This window comes from Anolis sagrei, chromosome 3, assembly GCF_037176765.1.
Source record: "Anolis sagrei isolate rAnoSag1 chromosome 3, rAnoSag1.mat, whole genome shotgun sequence".
NCBI lineage: Eukaryota > Metazoa > Chordata > Lepidosauria > Squamata > Dactyloidae > Anolis > Anolis sagrei.
In genome coordinates, this window is record NC_090023.1 from 35,605,125 (window position 1) to 35,625,664 (window position 20,540).

The window sequence follows — 20,540 nt, forward strand, 5'->3', positions numbered from 1 at the left end:
GCACATGAATTTGTTGTGCCACGTTCCTTCAAATTCCTTCTTATTTACTCAGGGAATAGACTACTTGCTTCAATGTAGAACAGGCATGGGCAAATTCAGCCCTCCGGGTGTTTTGGACTTTAACTCCCACAATTCCTAACAGTCAACAGAGTTGAAGTCCAAAACACCTGGAGGGCTGAAGTTTGCCCATGCCTACTATAGATGGCCCATGGAAAACAACTATTTTGGGTTAGTTCCTGTAGATAGTGTGATTCAAGTTGAATGCATTTAAATATTTAATGGATTTAATGATACAAAGGATTTAATTGTTTTTAACACACAAATACATACATATATTACTGGAGTCACATTTAAAAAAAATAGTTTTGTATCATACTAGACGCAAGATGGTTAAAAGCACATTAAAAACAATACAAGTTTAAAATAGTAATTAAAGATCAGAACAAAAACATAAATTAAAACATTAAACATTATATATATTAAAATTGGAGGATTTTTTTCGTACATAAAAACCCACTTTTGAAATTTTCAAAACAGCACCATACAGCATTAGCAGCTCAACACGCATCAATTTGTAAAAAAAAACCCAAAACCCTGATGGAACAGAAATGTTTCAGTTACTTCACTGATGTATGATATAATCCAGCAAGACTCTACAATAATGTATTTGGTTTTAAATACTTATTTAGGTTTTAATTTATAGACAGTTTATGTGTTGTATATGCTGTTTTGGACTTGTATTGCTTTTAATGTGTTGTAAGCCACTTTGGGCCCCTTTGTGGGAGAAAAACAGGATACAAATAAAGATGTATTGTTATTGTATTATTATGTGCATAACTGTGGGAGAAATATAACACAGCAAGCTTTCAACATTCACAGGGGTTAGGAGCACAAGACCACCATGAAGGGAGAAAACCGAGCATCTATCGATCCAGCATCTATCGATCTATTTATATCCCGCTTTATATCTCCATATGGAGACTCAAAGTGGCTCACAATAAAAAACATTACAAATTAAAATATACACAACAGTATATCATTATATATTATATATTATCAGTAGTATATCAATAACAAAATATATTATTATATTGTACTATTATTATGTTGTATTACATTATATTATTGTATTACATTATATTATTATGTTGTATTACATTAATGTTTTATGTACGTATATATATAATTAGTCTAACACAATATTAGTATTATAAATTACTATATTCCACTATACCACTATACTCCAACCAATATTTTTAGTAATAATACATATAATATATAATATAAATTTGTTATATTATTATATGGGCTGGTCCATGAGGTCACGAAGAGTCAGAAGCGACTGAACGAACAAACAAACCAAAGTTAAACATTTTCCCTGACATTACGCCTAGCTGTGTCCGACTTTGGCGGGTGGCGCTCATCTCCGTTTCTAAACTGAAGAGCTGGGATTGTCCATAGACACCTCCAAGGTCATGTGGCTGGCATGACTGCAAGGAGCGCCTTTACCTTTCCACAGAATCAGTATTTATTTTTATTTACAGCATTTTTACCCCATCCTTCTCAATCCCTGGGGGGGAGGGGGGGGGACTCAGAGCGGCTAACAATGGCAGCAATTCGATGCCACAATCAATAAGACAGTATAAAACCATAATACATACAGAGTTAAAACTATAGCAATTAATTATAACCAAATTATATTAACAGTCATTAAAACAATTCTCAGTCCACAAACCCACTGATGGAACCATAAAATCGTATCCTCATACATATCGTCTTGCCAATCCATTTCCAGTCAAAGTGCTGCTTTATGTTTATTGTCCAAAAGTCTGGTCCCAAAACTAAGATTTTAATTTCTTCCTGAACGCCAGGAGGGATGGGGTCAATCGTATTTCATTTGGAAGCGCATTCCACGGGGGGGGGGGGGGGGGGGCTACAGCCAAGAAGGCCCTGTCTCTTGTCACCACAGCTGCGGATGATCTTAACTTACGAGGTGGGACGTAGAAGCAGATGGACAAGTAAGCTGGGCCAGAACCGTATAGAGCTTTATAGGTCAAAACCAGCACTTTGAATTGAGCTCGGAAGTGGACAGGCAGCCAGTGGAGATGACAAACAAGGGGGTGGTATGCTCCCTGTATGTAGCTCCTGTTAGTAATCTGGCTGCCGCCGTTGGACTAACTGCAGTTCCCGAACCGTCTTCAAAGCAGCCCCACATAGAGTGCTTTGCAGTAATCTATTTGGGATGTGACCAGAGCGTGGACCACCATGGCAGGGTACCTATTGATCTACTCACATTTGCATGTTTTCGAACTGCTAGGTTGGCAGAAGCTGGGGCTAACAGCAGGTGCTCACACTGCTGGACTTGCGTTCAGCAAGTCCAGCAGCTCAACGGTTTAACCTGCTATGCCACCACAAGGTTGTTATATATTATTATATTGTGTTGTTGTTCATTCGTTCAGTCGTCTCCGACTCTTCGTGACCTCATGGACCAGCCCACGCCAGAGCTCCCTGTCGGCCGTCACCACCCCCAGCTCCCTCAAGGTCAGTCCAGTCACTTCAAGGGTGCCATCCATCCATCTTGCCCTTGGTCGGCCCCTCTTCCTTTTGCCTTCCACTTTCCCCAGCATAATTGTCTTCTCTAGGCTTTCCTGTCTCCTCATGATGTGGCCAAAGTACTTCAACTTTGTCTCTAGTATCTTTCCCTCCAGTGAGCAGTCGGGTTTTATTTCCTGGAGGATGGACTGGTTGGATCTTCTCGCAGTCCAAGGCACTCTCAGCACTTTCCTCCAACACCACAGCTCAAAAGCATCGATCTTCCTTCGCTCAGCCTTCCCTAAGGTCCAGCTCTCACATCCGTAGGTGACTACAGGGAATACCATGGCTTTGACTAGGCGGATCTTTGTTGCCAGTCTGATGTCTCTACTCTTCACTATTTTATCGAGACTGGACATTATTATATTGTACTGTATTATTTATTATTTATTTCGCACATTTCTACTCCGCCCTTCTCAACTCCGGAGGGGAGACTCAGGGCGGCTTACAAAAGGCACAATTTGATACCAACAACAAACAATAAGATAAAACATGTATCAATAGCAATTACAAACAATTAAAAACAAGCAAGATATATATCACAATCAATAAAACCAATCTAATGTTCAACGTTCGCTAGCTCACAATCCGTAGTACATTCCACATTGTCAAATCCTATCAATTCTAGTCGTTATTGTCCTTTGTCTATCTGCCAGATTACCCAAGTGAGTCCCATATCCATGTTTTAGTTTCCTTCTGAACAAGAGGAGGGATGTTGATGACCTGATTTCCCCAGGAAGTGAATTCCACAGGTGAGGGGCCACCACCGAGAAGGCCCTGCTCCTCGTCCCCACCAATCTCACTTGTGATAGAAGTGGGGCTGAGAGAAGGGCCTCCCCCAATATGTATAATACACTACCAGTATATTATACTATTGGAGCCCCTGGTGGCGCAGTGATTTAAAGCACTGAGCTGTTGAGCTTGTTGATCGAAAGGTTGCAGGTTCGATTCCGGGGAGCGGCGTGAGCTCCCGCTGTCAGCCCTAGCTTCTGCCAACCTAGCAGTTCAAAAACATGCAAATGTGAGTAGATCAATAGGTACCGCTACAGCGGGAAGGTAACGGCGCTCCATGCAGTCATGCTGGCCACATGACCTTGGAGGTGTCTATGGACAATGCCGGTTTTTCGGCTTAGAAATGGAGATGAGCACCACACCCCAGAGTCAGACATGACTGGACTTAATGTCAGGGGACTACCTTTACCTTTATATTATACTATTATTATTATTATTATTATAAACTATAGTGTACCATATCATAACATAACTTTATGACCAACTCCAACTGGAATTGTTTTGGAGGACCTTGAGATTCGTAAGGATAACATTTTAATCAAATCAAATTAGCAAAAGTGGAGCCAGGACTGCATTCTCAGCTTCCCCTTCTCCCGCCTCCAATGCTCATAAACGCCCTCTTGGCTGTACGCATGCGCTCTCTTACGTCACTAGTCCGACAGCGTCAAATACTCTCAAGCATTGGCTTGCTCTTTATTTTGGACTTCAGCACCCAGAAGGCCTTGCCATTGCCTGCTGTAGCAGAGGCTTCTGGGAGTTGAAGTCCGAAAAAAAAAGAAAAACATCTCTGGGCAGCAAACATCTCCCCACGTGACTCAAGGGTCATTTTTTTTCCAACGGGGGTTTTGTGTGCGTGACGTCAGTTCCCTGCGTTTGCGCCTGCGCCTTGGAGGAGCTTCCGGGGAGCGAGAGGAAGCGTCGGCGAGCGCGCCTGCGCGGTTGCGTGTTCGCGGGGGCAAGCTGTCACCCGCGGGCGCTCGGCCGGGCGTTGCTGTGGCAGCCGAGGGCCCTCCGAGGCCCGGCTGCGAGGCCCTTCGGGCGGGACGGAGGCCTCGGGGAAGCACGCCGCCGCTCCCCGCTCCTCGTCGGCCTCTTCCCCGCCGCAGGCGCTCACGCTGCTGGTGATGCAGCCCTGCGGCGGGGGAGGCGGAGGCGGGGCTGGGGAAGGCCTCCGCTCGGCCGCCCCACAGGCCCCCGAAGCAGCGCCGCCGCCGCCACAGCCCTCCTCCTCCGCCGCCGCCGCTCAGGGAGGCCTCGTGCTCTTCTACGAGCTGGGCCCCGCCGCCGAGGCCGAGGCAGGCGGAGGAAGAGACAGCGCGGGGAGCCCTGGCGGAGGCGGAGGAGGCCCGGAGGAGGCGGAGGAGGAGGACGAGAGCGGGGCCCAGTCCGGCGGGGGGTGCAAGAGCTGCACCTACGAAGGCTGCCGAGAGACCACCACGCAGGTGGCCAAGCAGAGGAAGCCCTGGATGTGCAAGAGGCACCGGAACAAGATGTACAAGGACAAGTACAAGCGGAAGAAGAGCGACCAGGCTCTGGGAAGTGGAGGAGGGAGCGGAGGAGGAGGAGGAGGAGGCCCACCAGGAGGGGCAGCAGCAGCAGCGCCAGGAGGGGGAGCAGGAGCAGCAGCGCCCTCGGGAGGAGGAGGAGGAGGAGGGAGCGGCCCTGGCTCGGCCCCTGCCTCCGCTTCGGTGTCTCCAGGAGCCGCAGCGCCCACAGGAACAACCCCAGGGAGTGGGGGGCGCAACGAGGTGAGCGGGAGATGGGCAGCAGCAGGTCTCATGGGCCATCCCAGTGCAACCTGCTCAGTGCAGGAGCCCTGACTAAAGCATCCCCTGTGGGTAGCTGTCCAGCCTGTTTTTGAAGACATCCAAAGATGGAGACCACACTACTTTTCTAGTTATTGGTATTAAAGGAGTTCCTCCGAATGTTCAATCACTTGAAACTCGTAACTTGAAATCATTAGACTTGGTTCTGTCATTTAATTACGTTGTTCCCATCCATTCTACACTTAATCTGTTTTCCGAATCAAAATATTATGGGGACGTTTTTGAATGTGTTGCTGAAATCCACATAAATTCACATCCACATTCACAACATTGGGTTGTTGTAGGTTTTTTCGGGCTATATGGCCATGGTCTAGACCAGTGGTTCTCAACCTTCTTAATGTCACGACCCCTTAATACAGTTCCTCATGTTGTGGTGACCCCCAAGCAAAAAAAATATTGTTATTGCTACTTCGTATCTGCAACTTTGCTACTGTTATGTAAATATCTGATATGCAGGATGTATTTTCATCACTGGACCAAATTTGAATACTGGTGGGGTTGGGGGATTAATTTTGTCATTTGGGAGTTGTAGTTGCTGGGATTTATAATTTATCTACAATCAAAGAGCATGCTTTACTCCACCAACGATGGAATTGAAGCAAACTTGGCACACAGCACTCCCATGGCCAACAGAAAATACTGGAAAGGTTTGGTGGACATTGAGTTTTGGAGTTGTAGTTCACCTACATCCAGAGTGCATTGTGGACTCAAACAATGATAGATCTGGACCAAACTTGGCATGAATACTCAATATGCCCAAATATGAACACTGGCGGAGTTTGGTGAAAATAGACTGCCATTTGGGAGTTGTAGTTGCTGGGATTTATAGTTCACCTACAATCAGATAATTATGAACCGCACCAATGATAGAATTGGGCGAAGCTTCCCACACAGAACCCCCATGACCAACAGAAAATGTTGTGTTTTCTGATGGTCTTTGGCGATCCCTCTAAAAACCCCTCGCAACCCCTCCAGGTTGAGAACCACTGGTCTAGACCATGGCCATATAGCCCGAAGAAACCTACAACAACCCAGTGATTCCGGCCATGAAAGCCTTTGACAATACATTCACAACATTCCCACCATCTACTAAAATAGTGACCTGATTGAAATGATATCATAATTGTTTGGGTAGATTTGCTCTCCATGCTGATACTTACGATTGCTTGAGTGCAGCAGTGTGTTTGTTTTCAAGAGTTGTACACCAAAGATAGCTGTCTTGACCCTGGTATCAGCAGAGACATACAACTACAGAACACTTGGAAATGGATGCAGAGTAACCACAAATTCTTTGCAGTGCAATCTTACAAATAATGAAGTTCACTTTGTGGCTGTTTTTCTTTCTTTTTAGCGTTGTACTATAAATTAGAAGTAGTTAACATATTTTTCTGACATGAGACTCTAATGACCAGAGCTTTTTGCTTTGAACCATTTATGTCACAAAAACATGGGCTTCAATCAGCTCATGATTCCGTATTCAAGTTAATTACTTTAATTTTTTAGTTCAGACGTAGTGTTGGCTATTTTTATATGGTAACATTATGAAATATCTGTTGTACAATAACTTAATATTTCATATTAAATTAAATGGGTTAAGGTTTTATTGATTTATTGATACTTTTAATTTCTAAACTACTTTCTGACCCTTTTATGTGAGAAATGTAGGGTATAAATTGAATTAAAAAATAATGTTTAGACTTTCAGGATATTCTGGTGATTGAAAGGCCTGTAATAATTAATCTACAGGAACCAAATTGTGCATAATTTCTAGAAATTGTTGCGTGTGTGTCCATCCCAGAAATTTTTTTTTCTAATGAAGCATTACAATAATTTCCTCATTTCTTTCTCTCTGTGTGCATTTAGGATTGCACTGAAAATTCTGTTTCTGCATCAAAACAAAGGACAGGAACCGTGGGAGATCGGCCAGCAAAACCTACACTTTTGGAACAAGTATTAAACCAGAAAAGACTGGTAAGTGCTTTTGAGCTTTGAATGAAAAAATCTATTTGAGTTCTTTTTATTATTATTTGAGACCTTTGTATAGCAGAAATGCAGATTTTATTTGTAGGCTTGATGCATCAGTAACAAATGTGGACTTTATAGTTATTTTCTGCCACAGTGTTTGGAGGATAAATGCTACTAGTCACGAAACAGCACAATGTGATGGTACCTTTTTATGCAGGTTCTGACTGGGGGTTCAATTGCATTGAATCAGCAAATGCATGCCTCTAGTAGTCATGTAGATGCCTTGTTCAAGTTTGAAAGCTTCATATTTTAACGTCTTAAAAACAGGGTGGCAGATCTATCCGCTTTGAGTCCCCTTCGGGGTGAGAAAAGCCGTATACAGATACTGTAAATAAATAAATAATAAATTAGGATGTATGCTGGATTTTGTGGAAAATACTAGCCTTCATGAGATTTCAAAAGAAAATGCAATATTTGAGGATGGAGAAGGATGTTTGACCTATGTCTTCCTTCTCCATTCTCAGATATTGCCTTTTCCTTTGAAAGCTCACGAAGGCTAGCATTTTTCACAAGTACCTGAATTCTTTGGGTCCATGGATATTTGTGTCTTACAAAATAAAAATAGGAACAGTTGCAGTCAGAATTGTCAAGGCCCCGCAGTAAGATAAATGGATTCATTGTTAAATTTTGTTAGCAAGGGAGCCTTTTAATAGCTATATTGTCTCCTTGCCATGTTCTGCAGTGCATCATACATGGTAAAATGTATTTATTAACATGACAAGACCTCAGAATAGTATAAAATGAAATCAATTTTAAATGATTTGAAACAACAGTTTTACAACAAAAATAATTTGAACAGATTAAAAGTCCATGAAAGCGCAATTGTGTGTGTATGTGTGAAAAACATGAAACAATATTATATTTTTGGATACCATAACACTGGCCAATACACATTTTAGTACCTCAAATGTTAGACCTGTTTCTGGGTATATTTGACCTGCAGATTCCAAAAATGGCACCAGTTTCCTTCTATCAGCTCTAATCATTGAGATATCAAACATCTGCTTGATAACAGTATCTAAGAAATTAGAGTGGATGTTGGGTATTCAATGTAATTTTTAATTACTCTCAAGGCAAACCTCATAAGGAAATTAGCTGAGCTGGGTCTGTAAACAGGTTATCCTCTGTCCATCATACAACAAAAACTAGGTGGATAGTATGTTTTCTTACATATATCAGTCAAATGATTTACTGCAACAGCTCTATAGTTATGGTAGGTATGATGTCCAGCATGGGTCCTGTCAGCACAACCCTTTCATGGATTCTGAAGGCCCAGAATTCTTGAGTGTCCCCAGTATGACATCTGAAACAACCTTGGAAAGTTCAGGCAGAGAAACTGCTCTACTGTGGGATTAGTATACTAGAAGTGTTCCTGTTCCATCTCCTTGATGCAGCCCAAATTATAGACAATCTAAACTAATGCAAAGATGGATCAACATGGTTGTGTTTGACATATCCAGCATACCATATTTTTAGGTCCCACATGAGGACCTGCTTTTCGGAAGCAACAAAAAAAAAAAAAAAGAAAGAAAGAAAAGGAAAAACCCTTATTTTTGTGTACCAGTTTTTGTGTGATGCATGCTCAGCACAACAGGAGCATTGATGCTAAAGCTGTATGTAATGATTATGAACTATATTGTGTGATATGACTGCATTGGAGTCAGTGTTTAACGTGTGATCTCTTTGTCTAGTCACTTCTGAGAAGTCCTGAAGTTGTACACTTCCTGCAGAAACGGCAGCAGCTCCTAAGTCAACAGGCTTTGGAGCAAAGGCAGCAACAGTTTTCAGGCGCTTCGGTGTGATGGCAGTAAAGTCCCTCAGCTTAGCTTCATGTCGGCATCTGAGATGAAAGCAAAACTTGGATGACAAACCATCAAACTGCTCCAGATATTGTATACCGTGTTTTGTTTTGTTTTGTTTTTCTGCTTCCCAGACAAGTCAGAAAGCTTGGAGGAACTTGTTTGCTCGTTTCAGGAATGGTGTTTGACTTGTATTTATTTGAAAATACTTTGATAGCTTTATTCATTCTCCTTGTTCCATTGAAACCTTGCATTGATTTTTGGGGAACTGTGTTGGGCTTTGCAGAGAGATAAATTCCTAGCTCAGTTTAACTGCTCAGTTCTTTATGGTGTGAATTGATTTAATATCATGCAGAACATTATTCTTTGATGACTTTCATTGAAGAAAGCAATACTTACTTTCTGTGGAAGTTTTAAGTGGTAAACTTTGATCCAATCTGTTAGTCGGTTTAGGGACAAGGCAATGCGGAATGCTGGGTTTACAGTTTTCTGGGGGAAACTCAATCAGTGTTTCTTTGTTGAGGAACAGTTGCTGTTCCAGCATTGATCCTTGATTTGTCCCTTTGGCCAGTCTGGTTGATTGGTTTTTATATTGCATTATAAATTAATGTGCCCCAGGTTGTTAATTTCATACTGTTTTTACACATGGTTAAAAAATGAGTGTGATTTTTCCATTTAAGCTTATTTATATTAATTTTATACTTTAAATGACTTATTTGTATTGATGAACCTAAGTAATTCTTATAAGGATATATTGATACATCATTTTTGTATCTTTGTAATTTTTCATACCTTTGAACATGTTTAGGACTTTTTTAAAAAATGCTTTTTTAAAGAATGTCATTTAAGTTAACTTTTTTACATCAGACTTTTAAAATATTTATCAATTGTAGATATTGGACTGGGTCCACACTTGGACATACTTAAAGTACATCCATTGAAATCAAGTAACTTGAGTTAGCCATACCTAAATTAAGTCATACTGATTTCATTGGATGTACTAGAAATATGACGGACTGGATCCAGTCATATAAAAGTTGTCTTGCCTATTGATAAGCCGAAATAAACCTTGTATTTCTGGCTTGCCTTAGGAAAGGAAATCTGAACTGTGATAAAATATTCAGATTTAAAATATACATGGTGCTTGTTTGTTCTTCCATTTCTGAATTAGATACTTACTTGTGGGTAACCTTTTTCAATTTTGCATGAAAAGAATAGTTAAATACATTTGTTTTTAAACTCTTCCCTGTCTGTTATACTCATTATGGTGCATCCTACTGTGAAGTAAAGTGTGACACTTTCCAGAATTTTGCATCTCTTTGCTGCTAAAAATTGGATCTGCTTCCCTTAATTCTCCCGGAGTACGTTTCTCTAATCAAAAGTGGCAGTTTGTGCCTGAAAGTCATGTCATATCCAAGACTAGCTAGCTGCTCCATTACAAATACAGTAATCTCACTTATCCAACCTTCGCTCATCCAAAGTTCTGTATTATCCAACGCAGTCTGCCTCCTACCCAGATCCACAGCTATTTTAATACATTGTGATGTTTTGGTGCTATATTTGAAAATGCAGTAATTACTACATAACGTTACCATGTATTGAACTGCTTTTTCTGTTGATTTGCTGTAAAACATGATGTTTTGGTGCTTAATTTGTAAAATCATAATGTAATTTGACGTTTACTAGGCTTTTCCTTTTAATTTGTAAAATCATAACATAATTTGACATTTAATAGGCTTTTCCTTAATCCCTCATTATTCAACCTTTTCACTGGTTCTGCCAGCCCGTTTATGTTGGATAAGCGAGACTACTGTAATAAATTTGTTGGAGTGAGACTTGCTGGACATACATCCCCTGGACTTGAAATGGAATTAACTTTGGAGCTAACTAAACAAAAATGCTTTGAGGGAGTTACTTTTCTAGGAACAGATATACAGGTGAAAATTCAGTGGTTGCTTTTGAAAAAAAAAGTAGAAAATGCCATGAGACTACTTCCAGAGTTCTTTTTAGTGATGGCAGCAGTGGATATAGCGACATAGTTTTCGCTGGACTGAGAAAGATGGTATATCAATGCGGTAAATAAATACTATTTGATACAAAACTGAATTAAAATAGCCTGTTGAAAACATGACTCAATAACTTTGCCTGTAGTTATATGCCTGGCACTATAGACCAGGGGTCCTCAAACTTTTAATCAGAGGGCTGGGTCACAGTCCCTCAAACTGTTGGAGGGCCGGATTATAATTTGAAAAAAACATGAATGAATTCCTATGCACACTGCACATATCTTATTTGTAGTGCAAAAACACATAAAAACAATACAATAATTAAAATGAAGAACAATTTTAACAAATATAAACTTATTAGTATTTCAATAGGAAGTGTGGGCCTGCTTTTGGCTGATGAGATAGGATTGTTGTTGTGTGCTTTCAAGACTTAGGTTGACCTTGAGCGAGGGCTGGGTAAATGACCTTGGAGGGTCGTATCCGACCCTCGGGCCTTAGTTTGAGGACCCCTGCTGTAGACTATGCTCTCGCAGCATATGCTGTTGTTTTATTAAAGTTTTTCTTTTATAGAACTGGGAAAGTTCCCAAAAAAAGGCAACCAAAGTAATCAAGGCATTAGAGCAAGAGTGAGAATTGTATGGCCTTCTAAATGTGTTTGAAATTCAGCTCCCAGCATTCCTTACCACTGCCTTTGCTGATCTTCCAACAGTATCTCTGGATTATGGGTATGTGATTCCATGTGAGGAATTGTTATAAGATGTTGGGCTGTTCAACTTAACAAAAAAAGACAAGCAAGTAAAGTCATGATAAAGTTGTGCATGGGTGGAGAAAGTGGAGTGTAGTTTCTTGCCTTTCATAACAAAACCTACTGGAAAATGGAAGTTTAGAAACTGGTAAAAAGAAGTACTTAACATAGTGCATAAATTATGCTGCATGCTGTGACAAGACATAACAATGGCTGCCCATTTGTCTGGAGGATGAGAGCCATCAATTTGTCAGGATAAATCTCTAGTACTGATTATCACACAGCTATATATATATCAATTCCTGAGAAAGGAGGTGGAGGGTGCAGTTGTACTTCGGATCTCCTGCTGAGCTTCCTTTAAGCCAGTGGTTCTCCACCTGTGGGTCCCCAGGTGTTTTGGTGTACAACTCCCAGAAATCCCAGCCAGCTTACTAGCTGTTGGGATTTCTGGGAGTTGAAAGCCAAAATATCTGGGGACCCACGGGTTGAGAACCACTGCTTTAGGCAACCATTTGGGCATTGCTTGAACATAATCTTGCATCAAATAGACCTTCGCCTGATCTGATCTGTGAAGTTATGTAGATGCGCCTCTATTCGTTTCAGTCATCATTTTATATAATGAGGCCACATTAATGGTCATATCCTCGAGTTCAGGGAAATTTTGTAACATTTATCCCGAAATAAGTCAATTTATCATTCATGCTCATTTGCCAGTTGAAGTAGCAAGAGGAAATGGTAGGGAACTTGGTCTGAAGGGGGGAACTTCATAAACACTGTTTAAACTGACAGTGTTGGTTTAAAAGAAATTGTGGGTGCATTTGGCTCCACACTAGTCCTTTTGTCCCAGGAAGTTCTGGTTATCGTAAACAATGAAATGCTTTTCAGATTGATTCCCTCCAGTTTCCTCTATGCTCTCATAATATGGTTAGCATTTTCAGTTTGCTTCCATTAATTAGTACTATAATGAGACCACATAAAACAGATTTATAACCAGATCCCTATTCTGTTTCTTGTAGAAATTAAATGAACAGCTGGCATTTTCTATCACAATGTACATCACATAATTTTATGTACACTGAGCTTTCCAGCAGAGGGGCCAAGAAATCCTGTCTGGATTGCAATGATGTATAACAGGAGACTTTTAAAGAGTGTCCCATTGGCATTTCCCAGCTGGTATCCCAGTCCTAGTGTGCATTGGTTCAGTTTGTGCACTGATTATTTTGTTGGCTCACTTACAATTTTAATCATTTTATTTAATTCAGTAACCTTCCCAAGTTGACTCCATTTGTGTAGATCTGAAATACATACACACACATACATATATGTATATGTGTGTGTGTGTGTGTGTATATATATATATATATATATATATATATATATATATATATATATATACATACACACATATACATATATGTATGTGTGTGTATGTATTTCAGATCTACACAAATGGAGTGTAATTGTTAAAGACAGTATAGAATTCCACTGCAACATGCTGTTGTGATTACATCATAAAACTAAAATTGAAATTTGATTCTCAATAAAATAGGAATATAGAAGCCCTTTCACACAGCCATGTAACCCAGAATGTCAGGGCAGAAAATCCCACAATAACTGCTTTGAACTGGGTTATCTGAGTCCACACTGACATATATTCCAGTTCAAAGCAGATAATGTAGGATTTTATTCAGCTGTGTGGAAGGGGCCTTAGACGAACAGTTACAGAACTAATAGGTAGTGAAATCGTGCATATTAAATAACCTGCATATAATAAAGGTAAAGGATTTCCCCTGACATTAAGTCTAGTCGTGTCTGACTCTGGGGGTTGGTGCTCATCTCCATTTCTAAGCCGAAGAGCCAGCGTTGTCCCTAGATGCCTCCTAGGTCATGTGGCCGGCATGACTACTTGGAGCGCCATTACCTTCTCGCCAAAGCAGTATTATTGATCTACTCACATTTGCATGTTTTTGAACTGCTCAGTGGCAGAAGCTGGGCCTAACAACAGGAGCTCACCCCACTCCCCGGATTTGAGGAACCTGCATATACCTGTCACAAATAACTAACCCATTATTTGCCCTTATGAAAATTATAAATTGTCTACTTCATGTTTACGGAGAAACTGTTATATGTATAACAGTCCTGCAGCTACTGGAGGCATACTGTGAAAGCTCAAATGTACAACATGGCTTTACTAACAATCCTATAAAGAACAGAGATGGTATAAACAAATCGTTAAGATAGTTCTTGTTCTTTTCTGATGAAAAACATCTTTCTGTATCCATTAATTACATTTGATCTTAGTTATTTCAAACTGCTGTTGTGAATCTTGTCATTGTCCCATTTGTGTGGTAGGTTGCTGCTTCTCTTATAGAAACAAGGCTTTCTAGAAATCTGAGAAGTCTGGAAATGAAAACGGACGTGAAACGGATCCTTTTGTTTATAGAGTAACTTTATTAACAACTAAGACAAGACATCACTCTTGAAACACAAGCAGCATTCTTGTCAAATAAATTTGTTATGGCAGCTTGTCAGATTTATTCACTAGCAGTTTTAAACACTAAGTTACAGACAACACAAACATCTGTGCCATTCAACCTTTTCATTTTAATGTCAGGCAAATCTGATGCAGATTTTAGAGTGGCTTCCGATACTTAAGTTCATATTTTTATACTCTTAACACAAATGTATTAGTGTCCATCCTATATATTATTAAACTGTCTACAATGTACCATTAATACCTCTCACAAGAACATAAAAGGTATTTCTTCTAGCAGCTTTGCTCTGGCTGTTATATCAAGGAAAGAAAATGTAGAGAGAAACTGACCACAGAACAAGTCATGCTTTTCAGTGTTTCCAAATGGTGATGTCTCATTCAACTTGGCTCTGAACCTTGCATAGCCACATGTATGGATGTAGGTTAAGATTACGTTTGGGGTGTTAATGATTTAGCATTCCCTTGAAAATTGTTACCCTTTTCTCAAGGTTAAAGGACAGATAAGGTAGCATGTCGTCAGATTTGTCAATGCCACGCATTTCTAGAGCACATAGAATCATAGAGTTGGAAGAGACCTTGCAGGCCATCCAGCCCAACCTTCCTGTCAAGAAGCAGGAAAATAGCACCCAAAGCACCCCAGACAGATGGCCATCCAGCCTCTGTTTAAAAGCCTCCAAAGAAGGACCCTCCATCACACTCTGGGGCAGGGGGTTCCACTGCTGATCAGCTTTCACAATCAGGAAGTTCTTCCCAATGTTCAGGTGGAATCTCCTTTCTTGCAGTTTGAAGCCATTGTTCTGCGTCCTAGTCTCCAGGGCAGCAAAAACAAGCTTGCTCTCCCTCCTCCCTGATTCCCTCCACCCCTGACAGATGGCTATCCAGCCTCTATTTAAAAGCCTGCAAAGAAGGAGCCTCCATCACACTCTGGGGCAGAGAGTTCCGCTGCTGAACAGCTCTCACGGTTAGGAAGTTCTTCCCAATGTTCAGGTGGAATCTCCTTTCTTGTAGTTTGAAGCCATTGTTCCGCGTCCTATTTTCCCATACCATACAGTATACATACTACAATTCAGTATTCATAAGCATGAAATATGGACATAGGTTGGACCTCTTGTTGAAAAATTGTGAATAAAGTATTCTGATACTATAGGAATTAAGTTTTACCACAAGGAAAATACTTTATTACAGAAAGCATTATAAACAATTTGACAAGACAAAGGAGTTGAGGCTTGAGCAAGCATCCAGAGAACTTAAAAGACAGATTTATTTACACCTTATCTGTGAGCTTTAAAGTCTTGTTCAAGAGGCAGTACAGCAGGATGGACAAGAAAGAATTTACACATAGAAATATTCACAAACAACTTGCTATATTAATGTCAGTATTAAGGGAAGCATCACCAAATCCACAAGACATTAGCTTCTAGGTTTTCATTTTCCTAAACAGTGATTCACACGATGATATTCGAAAGAAGAATGGCTATTTTATTTGGTTAGGTCTAAAATAGATGTCACATCTAAACTTGTTACATGATTGAGCTGAGAGACCAGTTTCTCCATTGGCAAAGGAGAACTGCATGGCCAGGTAGAAGCCTCTGCATTGGCAAATGCGAAGCAAGCGCATGTTTTTCCATAACAGTGTTTAGAAACAAAGCAGTAAACATTTATTTTTCATTGGAATAAACAAATTAGTCAATAAAGACAACCTACATCGCAGTATCATTTAGTACCATGTTTAAAAGAACCGGGTTTGTCAAAAACCATTTAATGTCTAAAGATGCATGCATAAAGAGGGCACATCTATGTTGGAAGTTTTGTTTCACTGACAGCAGATCAGCCCAACATTTGCTGCAGTTTCAAAGTGTCACCTTCTCTGCCCTTTTTCCTGGGGCCAAGGGTCATTTAAGTCTACATTTCCAAATTGTTCTGATGTAAACCACTGTAGTGTTAGAATTAAGGCAGAGTCCTTTCTTTTAGGACTCCATTAACAAAATTCCAACTAGAACTGTTTTAATGAGTCTGAACGGTGGAAAGACCTTGAGAGTAAAGAGTAATAATCCGAGCCGACTTTAGTACCTCTTTTGGTAAGAAACACTTACGTGAAATTAATCTACCATCTCATCTGATAATCTAGATTCATATGTAGAATCTTCCTTATCCGACAAAACGTTAGATAAACGAAAATGTCGGATAATACGGAGTCTCCTACTGTTACCCGTCCGACGCAGCGCTAGACACCTAGAATACTAACAACAGGGACTCAAAGGGTTACGGCAAAGCAATGCTTCAGGGCTAGAGCGGCCCAGCAAGAAGTGCCCGGATGCAGCAGAAGAGGAGCGTGGAAATCACAGAGGGAAGGAGGGAGGATGCTTCCACATCTGGTCCTGCCTCTTTTCCCCCTTTCCTCCCTCCTCCTCCTCCAACTTGTCTTGATTTTTCACTTATTGGGAATAGAGAGAATTGGGGAGTGCTCCTTTAATTGAAGGGGAAATGCTGGAGCAAAGGGGGGTTGGATAAGATCATTGGATAAGACAAAATGTCGGATAAGCGAAGGTCGGATAAGCGAGACTACTGTATTTGTAACATGCCTTTCAGGAAACAATGCTTTTAGTTAAGTTACTGGAGTCTTCAGTTTGTATTGGCACTTTTTGCACTACAGAGCATAAATATAAAATGTATGTTCTGCCAAATACTTTGTGTTGTGTTTGTATAGGGGCTTCTTGGCAAAGAATGCAATCTGGTACCATTCAAGTGTTTGAGACTACAACTCCCATGCTTCCGCTCCATTGGTCATGCTGACCGAGGCTGAAAGAGGAATTCAGTTTGCCTAACGTTGACATCGAGGAATGCTTGTGTTGATATTCACACACTCCTCTTGCTAAGTATTCTATCAAAAGTAGGCAGCACACATTATCTGATATATTACAGAACAATAATTATACTAATATACATAATGAGTAGCATTTCTTTTCCATTCCTGTACAACCTGAAAGCAGCTTTACTGCCCAAGCAAGGTCTATAGGTCTAGTAAAGCTTCAGAATCTGTTTATAAAATGTTGGTGTCCCCTATATATTACTTTGCACTGTTATGCATATGGCTATACAGAATCCATTTATAGAATGTTAGTCTCCACCCTATAATACCTTGTACTTCACACACTTCACAACTGGTTTCTAACAACCTAGATTACACATAAACTGCCAAGTATAAATATGTATCTTTGAAAACTATTGCATGAAGGATGAAGCTAATGTTGAAATTACTAAATCATTAATTCAGTAGCTATTAACTATTTAATGCAAATAGGTAATAGCAGCCTGAGTTCAATATGTTTCCTAAGAATTAATTTACACTTGGTTGGATCTAGATTTAATTCCAATTAGAGCAACTGAAACCAACGGGACACCTTAGTAAAGACTCATGTAAGACTTCTTCATTTCTGTGTGTTTATGTGAGGCATAATTAAGTGTGGCTCCAATCCCTTGTGAAGGCTACAATTTTTACCCAGTCACTTCAACAGAATTAATACTTCTGAGTATTAACGTATATCATCAGGCTTTATATAGGCGCCGCGGTGGCACAATGGGTTAAAACCTTGTGCTGACTGAACTGATCTAAAGGTCAGTGATTCAAATCCATGAAATGGGGTGAGCTCCCATCTGTCAGCTCCAGCTTCCAATGTGGGGACATGAGCGAAACCTCCCACAGGATGGTAACACATCTGGGTGTCCCCTGGGCAACGTCTCTGCAAATGGCAATTCTCTTACACCAAAAGCAACTTGCAGTTTCTCAAGTCACTTCTGTCACGATAAAAAAAATCAGGCTTTATGACTCATACAAACATGCATATAGCTACATATGAAGTCAGCAACTTTCTTTTAGAATGTAATTCTGTTTTTAGGAGGATGATACGGGAATGTTTTGAATCCATCTCACATTATATTGAAGGGAACCTTTGATCTGATCCAGCACACAATGCTGAAAGCATTGCCTTGATCAATAGCACTTTAAATTTTTATTTATGAAAGCTGGAATGTGTTACCAACTGTAGTTACCACTTTTAAAAACCTCAAAATAATTTCATTAAATCTGAAAATCCAGGATTTTTTCCCCTGACAGAATGTTTCTAAGGAGACAGCAATGGTAATTTGATGCAACAAAGACAAGCAAAAGTACTGTGGAATCTCAAAAAGACTAAAAAGTTGTATTCTGTACAGGCATTTGTGGACTTCATCATGTGTACAGAATTCAGCTTTTGTTAGCAGATACCATAGAGTCTCACTTATCCGGCATAAATGGGCCAGCAGAACGTTAGATAAGCGAAAATGTTGGATAATAAGGAAAAGCCTACTAAATGTCAAATTACGTTATTTTACAAGTTAACCACCAAAACATTGTGTTTTACAACAAATTGACAGAAAAGGCAATTCAATTCACAGTAACATTATTCAGTAATTACTGTATTTACGAATTTAGCACCGAAACATCGCAATGTATTGAAACAGGTATGATGCTCATCCAACGATCTGTATTGGATAATACAGAATGTTGGATGAGCGAAGGTTGGATAAGCGAGACTTTACTGTATTTATACAGAAGCTGGAATGGAGGAGGGGATATAAATGGAAACACCAAATGCTTCTAAAACTTTGGCCTGTCAAATGACTTGGACTTTAACTCAAAGATGCTTTAAATAAGACAAAAGGACCAAGGATACGAGAAACCAAAACCTAAACAATGAAAAGGTAAAACATTGAGGACCACTGTTGTAGAGTTAATCCTTCATTATGGGGTTAAATGCTTATTTCTCATGCATAAACTGAATAACATTTATTATCCTCACCCATTTGTTCATCTGTTTGTTTATGCTAAAATGTTTTCTTGCAAGGACTGCTAAAATATAAGTGTGAAGATGATACCTGCTAATACAGGCAACATTTCCTTTCAACTGATGAAAATAATGATCTAATGCAACTAAACCAGGCATGGGCAAACTTTGGTCCTTTGGGTGTTTTGAATTTCAACTCCTACAATTCCTAACAGCCTCAGGCCCTTTCCTTTTCCCCCTCAGCCGCTTAAGCTGAGGGAAAAGGAAGGGGCCTGAGGCTGTCAGGAATTGTGGGAGTTGAAATCCAAAACACCCGGAGGGCCAAAGTTTGCCCATGACTGAACTAAACCCACAACTTTCCAGACTTTTGCTTTATAATCACTCGTTGAAAACCATCAACATAAAATGCCAAACGTAGCTAATCCACTTTCTTCTTATGGATATTATTTTACAGAGATGTCTTTAGCAAGAAAATAGCACCTCAATGTTATAATGCATTTGATATTTTTGTGTGTGAAAAGCAGGCTGAAATGCCCATAAGCCCCCAATGAAACATAAGGATTGTCCACAAGAAGCCTGAAAGTGCACTTTATTATTGTCGACACACAGAGCCGCCTATTATAAGTTATGTCTTCTTTCCCTTAAATTGGCCATCAATAAATAGCCTTTCTAGTAAACAGCTTTTAAATCTTTCAGGAAACCCATCTTAAAGGATGGCACATTTATGACCATAGCTAAAGGCTTTAAATTTAATACTGATAGCTGCACAATGACATCTAGACACAAAAAGTATTATTTACGGGGTCATTTTTATTGGAAGATTCTGAAATGAATACTGAAGAAAATAGTCCATTTTATAAGTTTTTCCTCTGGACTTTAGCAGCAGTCATGGTTTATTTCTATGTGCAATGTTCATTTACTCTCTGGAATACATCCTGGCTTTGTTTCTCCCAGTTATCTCTGGCTTCATCTTTGTATGTTGGTATCTATCAGAGACTTTCAATGTGGCAAAGTCTGGGGCCTTGTTCAATATGCAGGTTGAGTGGAAACCAGTTTCATGTATCAGGTAAACTGGGTCACCAAATGACAAAATCACACTTCTCTGGAAAAGTTAGCGAAAATCTTCCAGCAGTAGTTCCCAACCTTTTTTTGACCAGGGACCACCTTGACCAGAGACCACTCTCCAACATTACTACCAAAAGGGTTACGAATCAGTTTTCGGTCAACTTTAGATTCAGTTTGATTATTTGGGGTGTGGATTCAGAAAGTTGCATTGAATAGACTACATCAGCTCTTGTTTCTAATACAGAACATATGCCATCCAGTAGTCACCTTATGCTTGCCCACAGAAAACCATATTTAATAATCTAGAGCTGATGTAGTAGTAATTTTTTGTGGGTAGTCAGCCTCTCCCCTCCCAACGTCCCCATTGCTTCGA

The 20,540-nt window shown here is 40.1% G+C and overlaps 1 protein-coding gene across 1 annotated transcript; it reads left to right on the forward strand.

Moving 5' to 3' along the window:
* The first annotated feature begins 4,016 nt into the window (after positions 1-4,016).
* Positions 4,017-10,341, forward strand: RFXAP (regulatory factor X associated protein). The gene is made up of 4 exons (XM_067466220.1): positions 4,017-4,121; positions 4,248-5,132; positions 7,074-7,181; positions 8,927-10,341. The coding sequence occupies exons 1-4, from the start codon at positions 4,017-4,019 to the stop codon at positions 9,035-9,037; spliced, it is 1,209 nt and encodes a 402-aa protein (XP_067322321.1). The 3' UTR covers positions 9,038-10,341.
* The last annotated feature ends 10,199 nt before the right edge of the window (positions 10,342-20,540 follow it).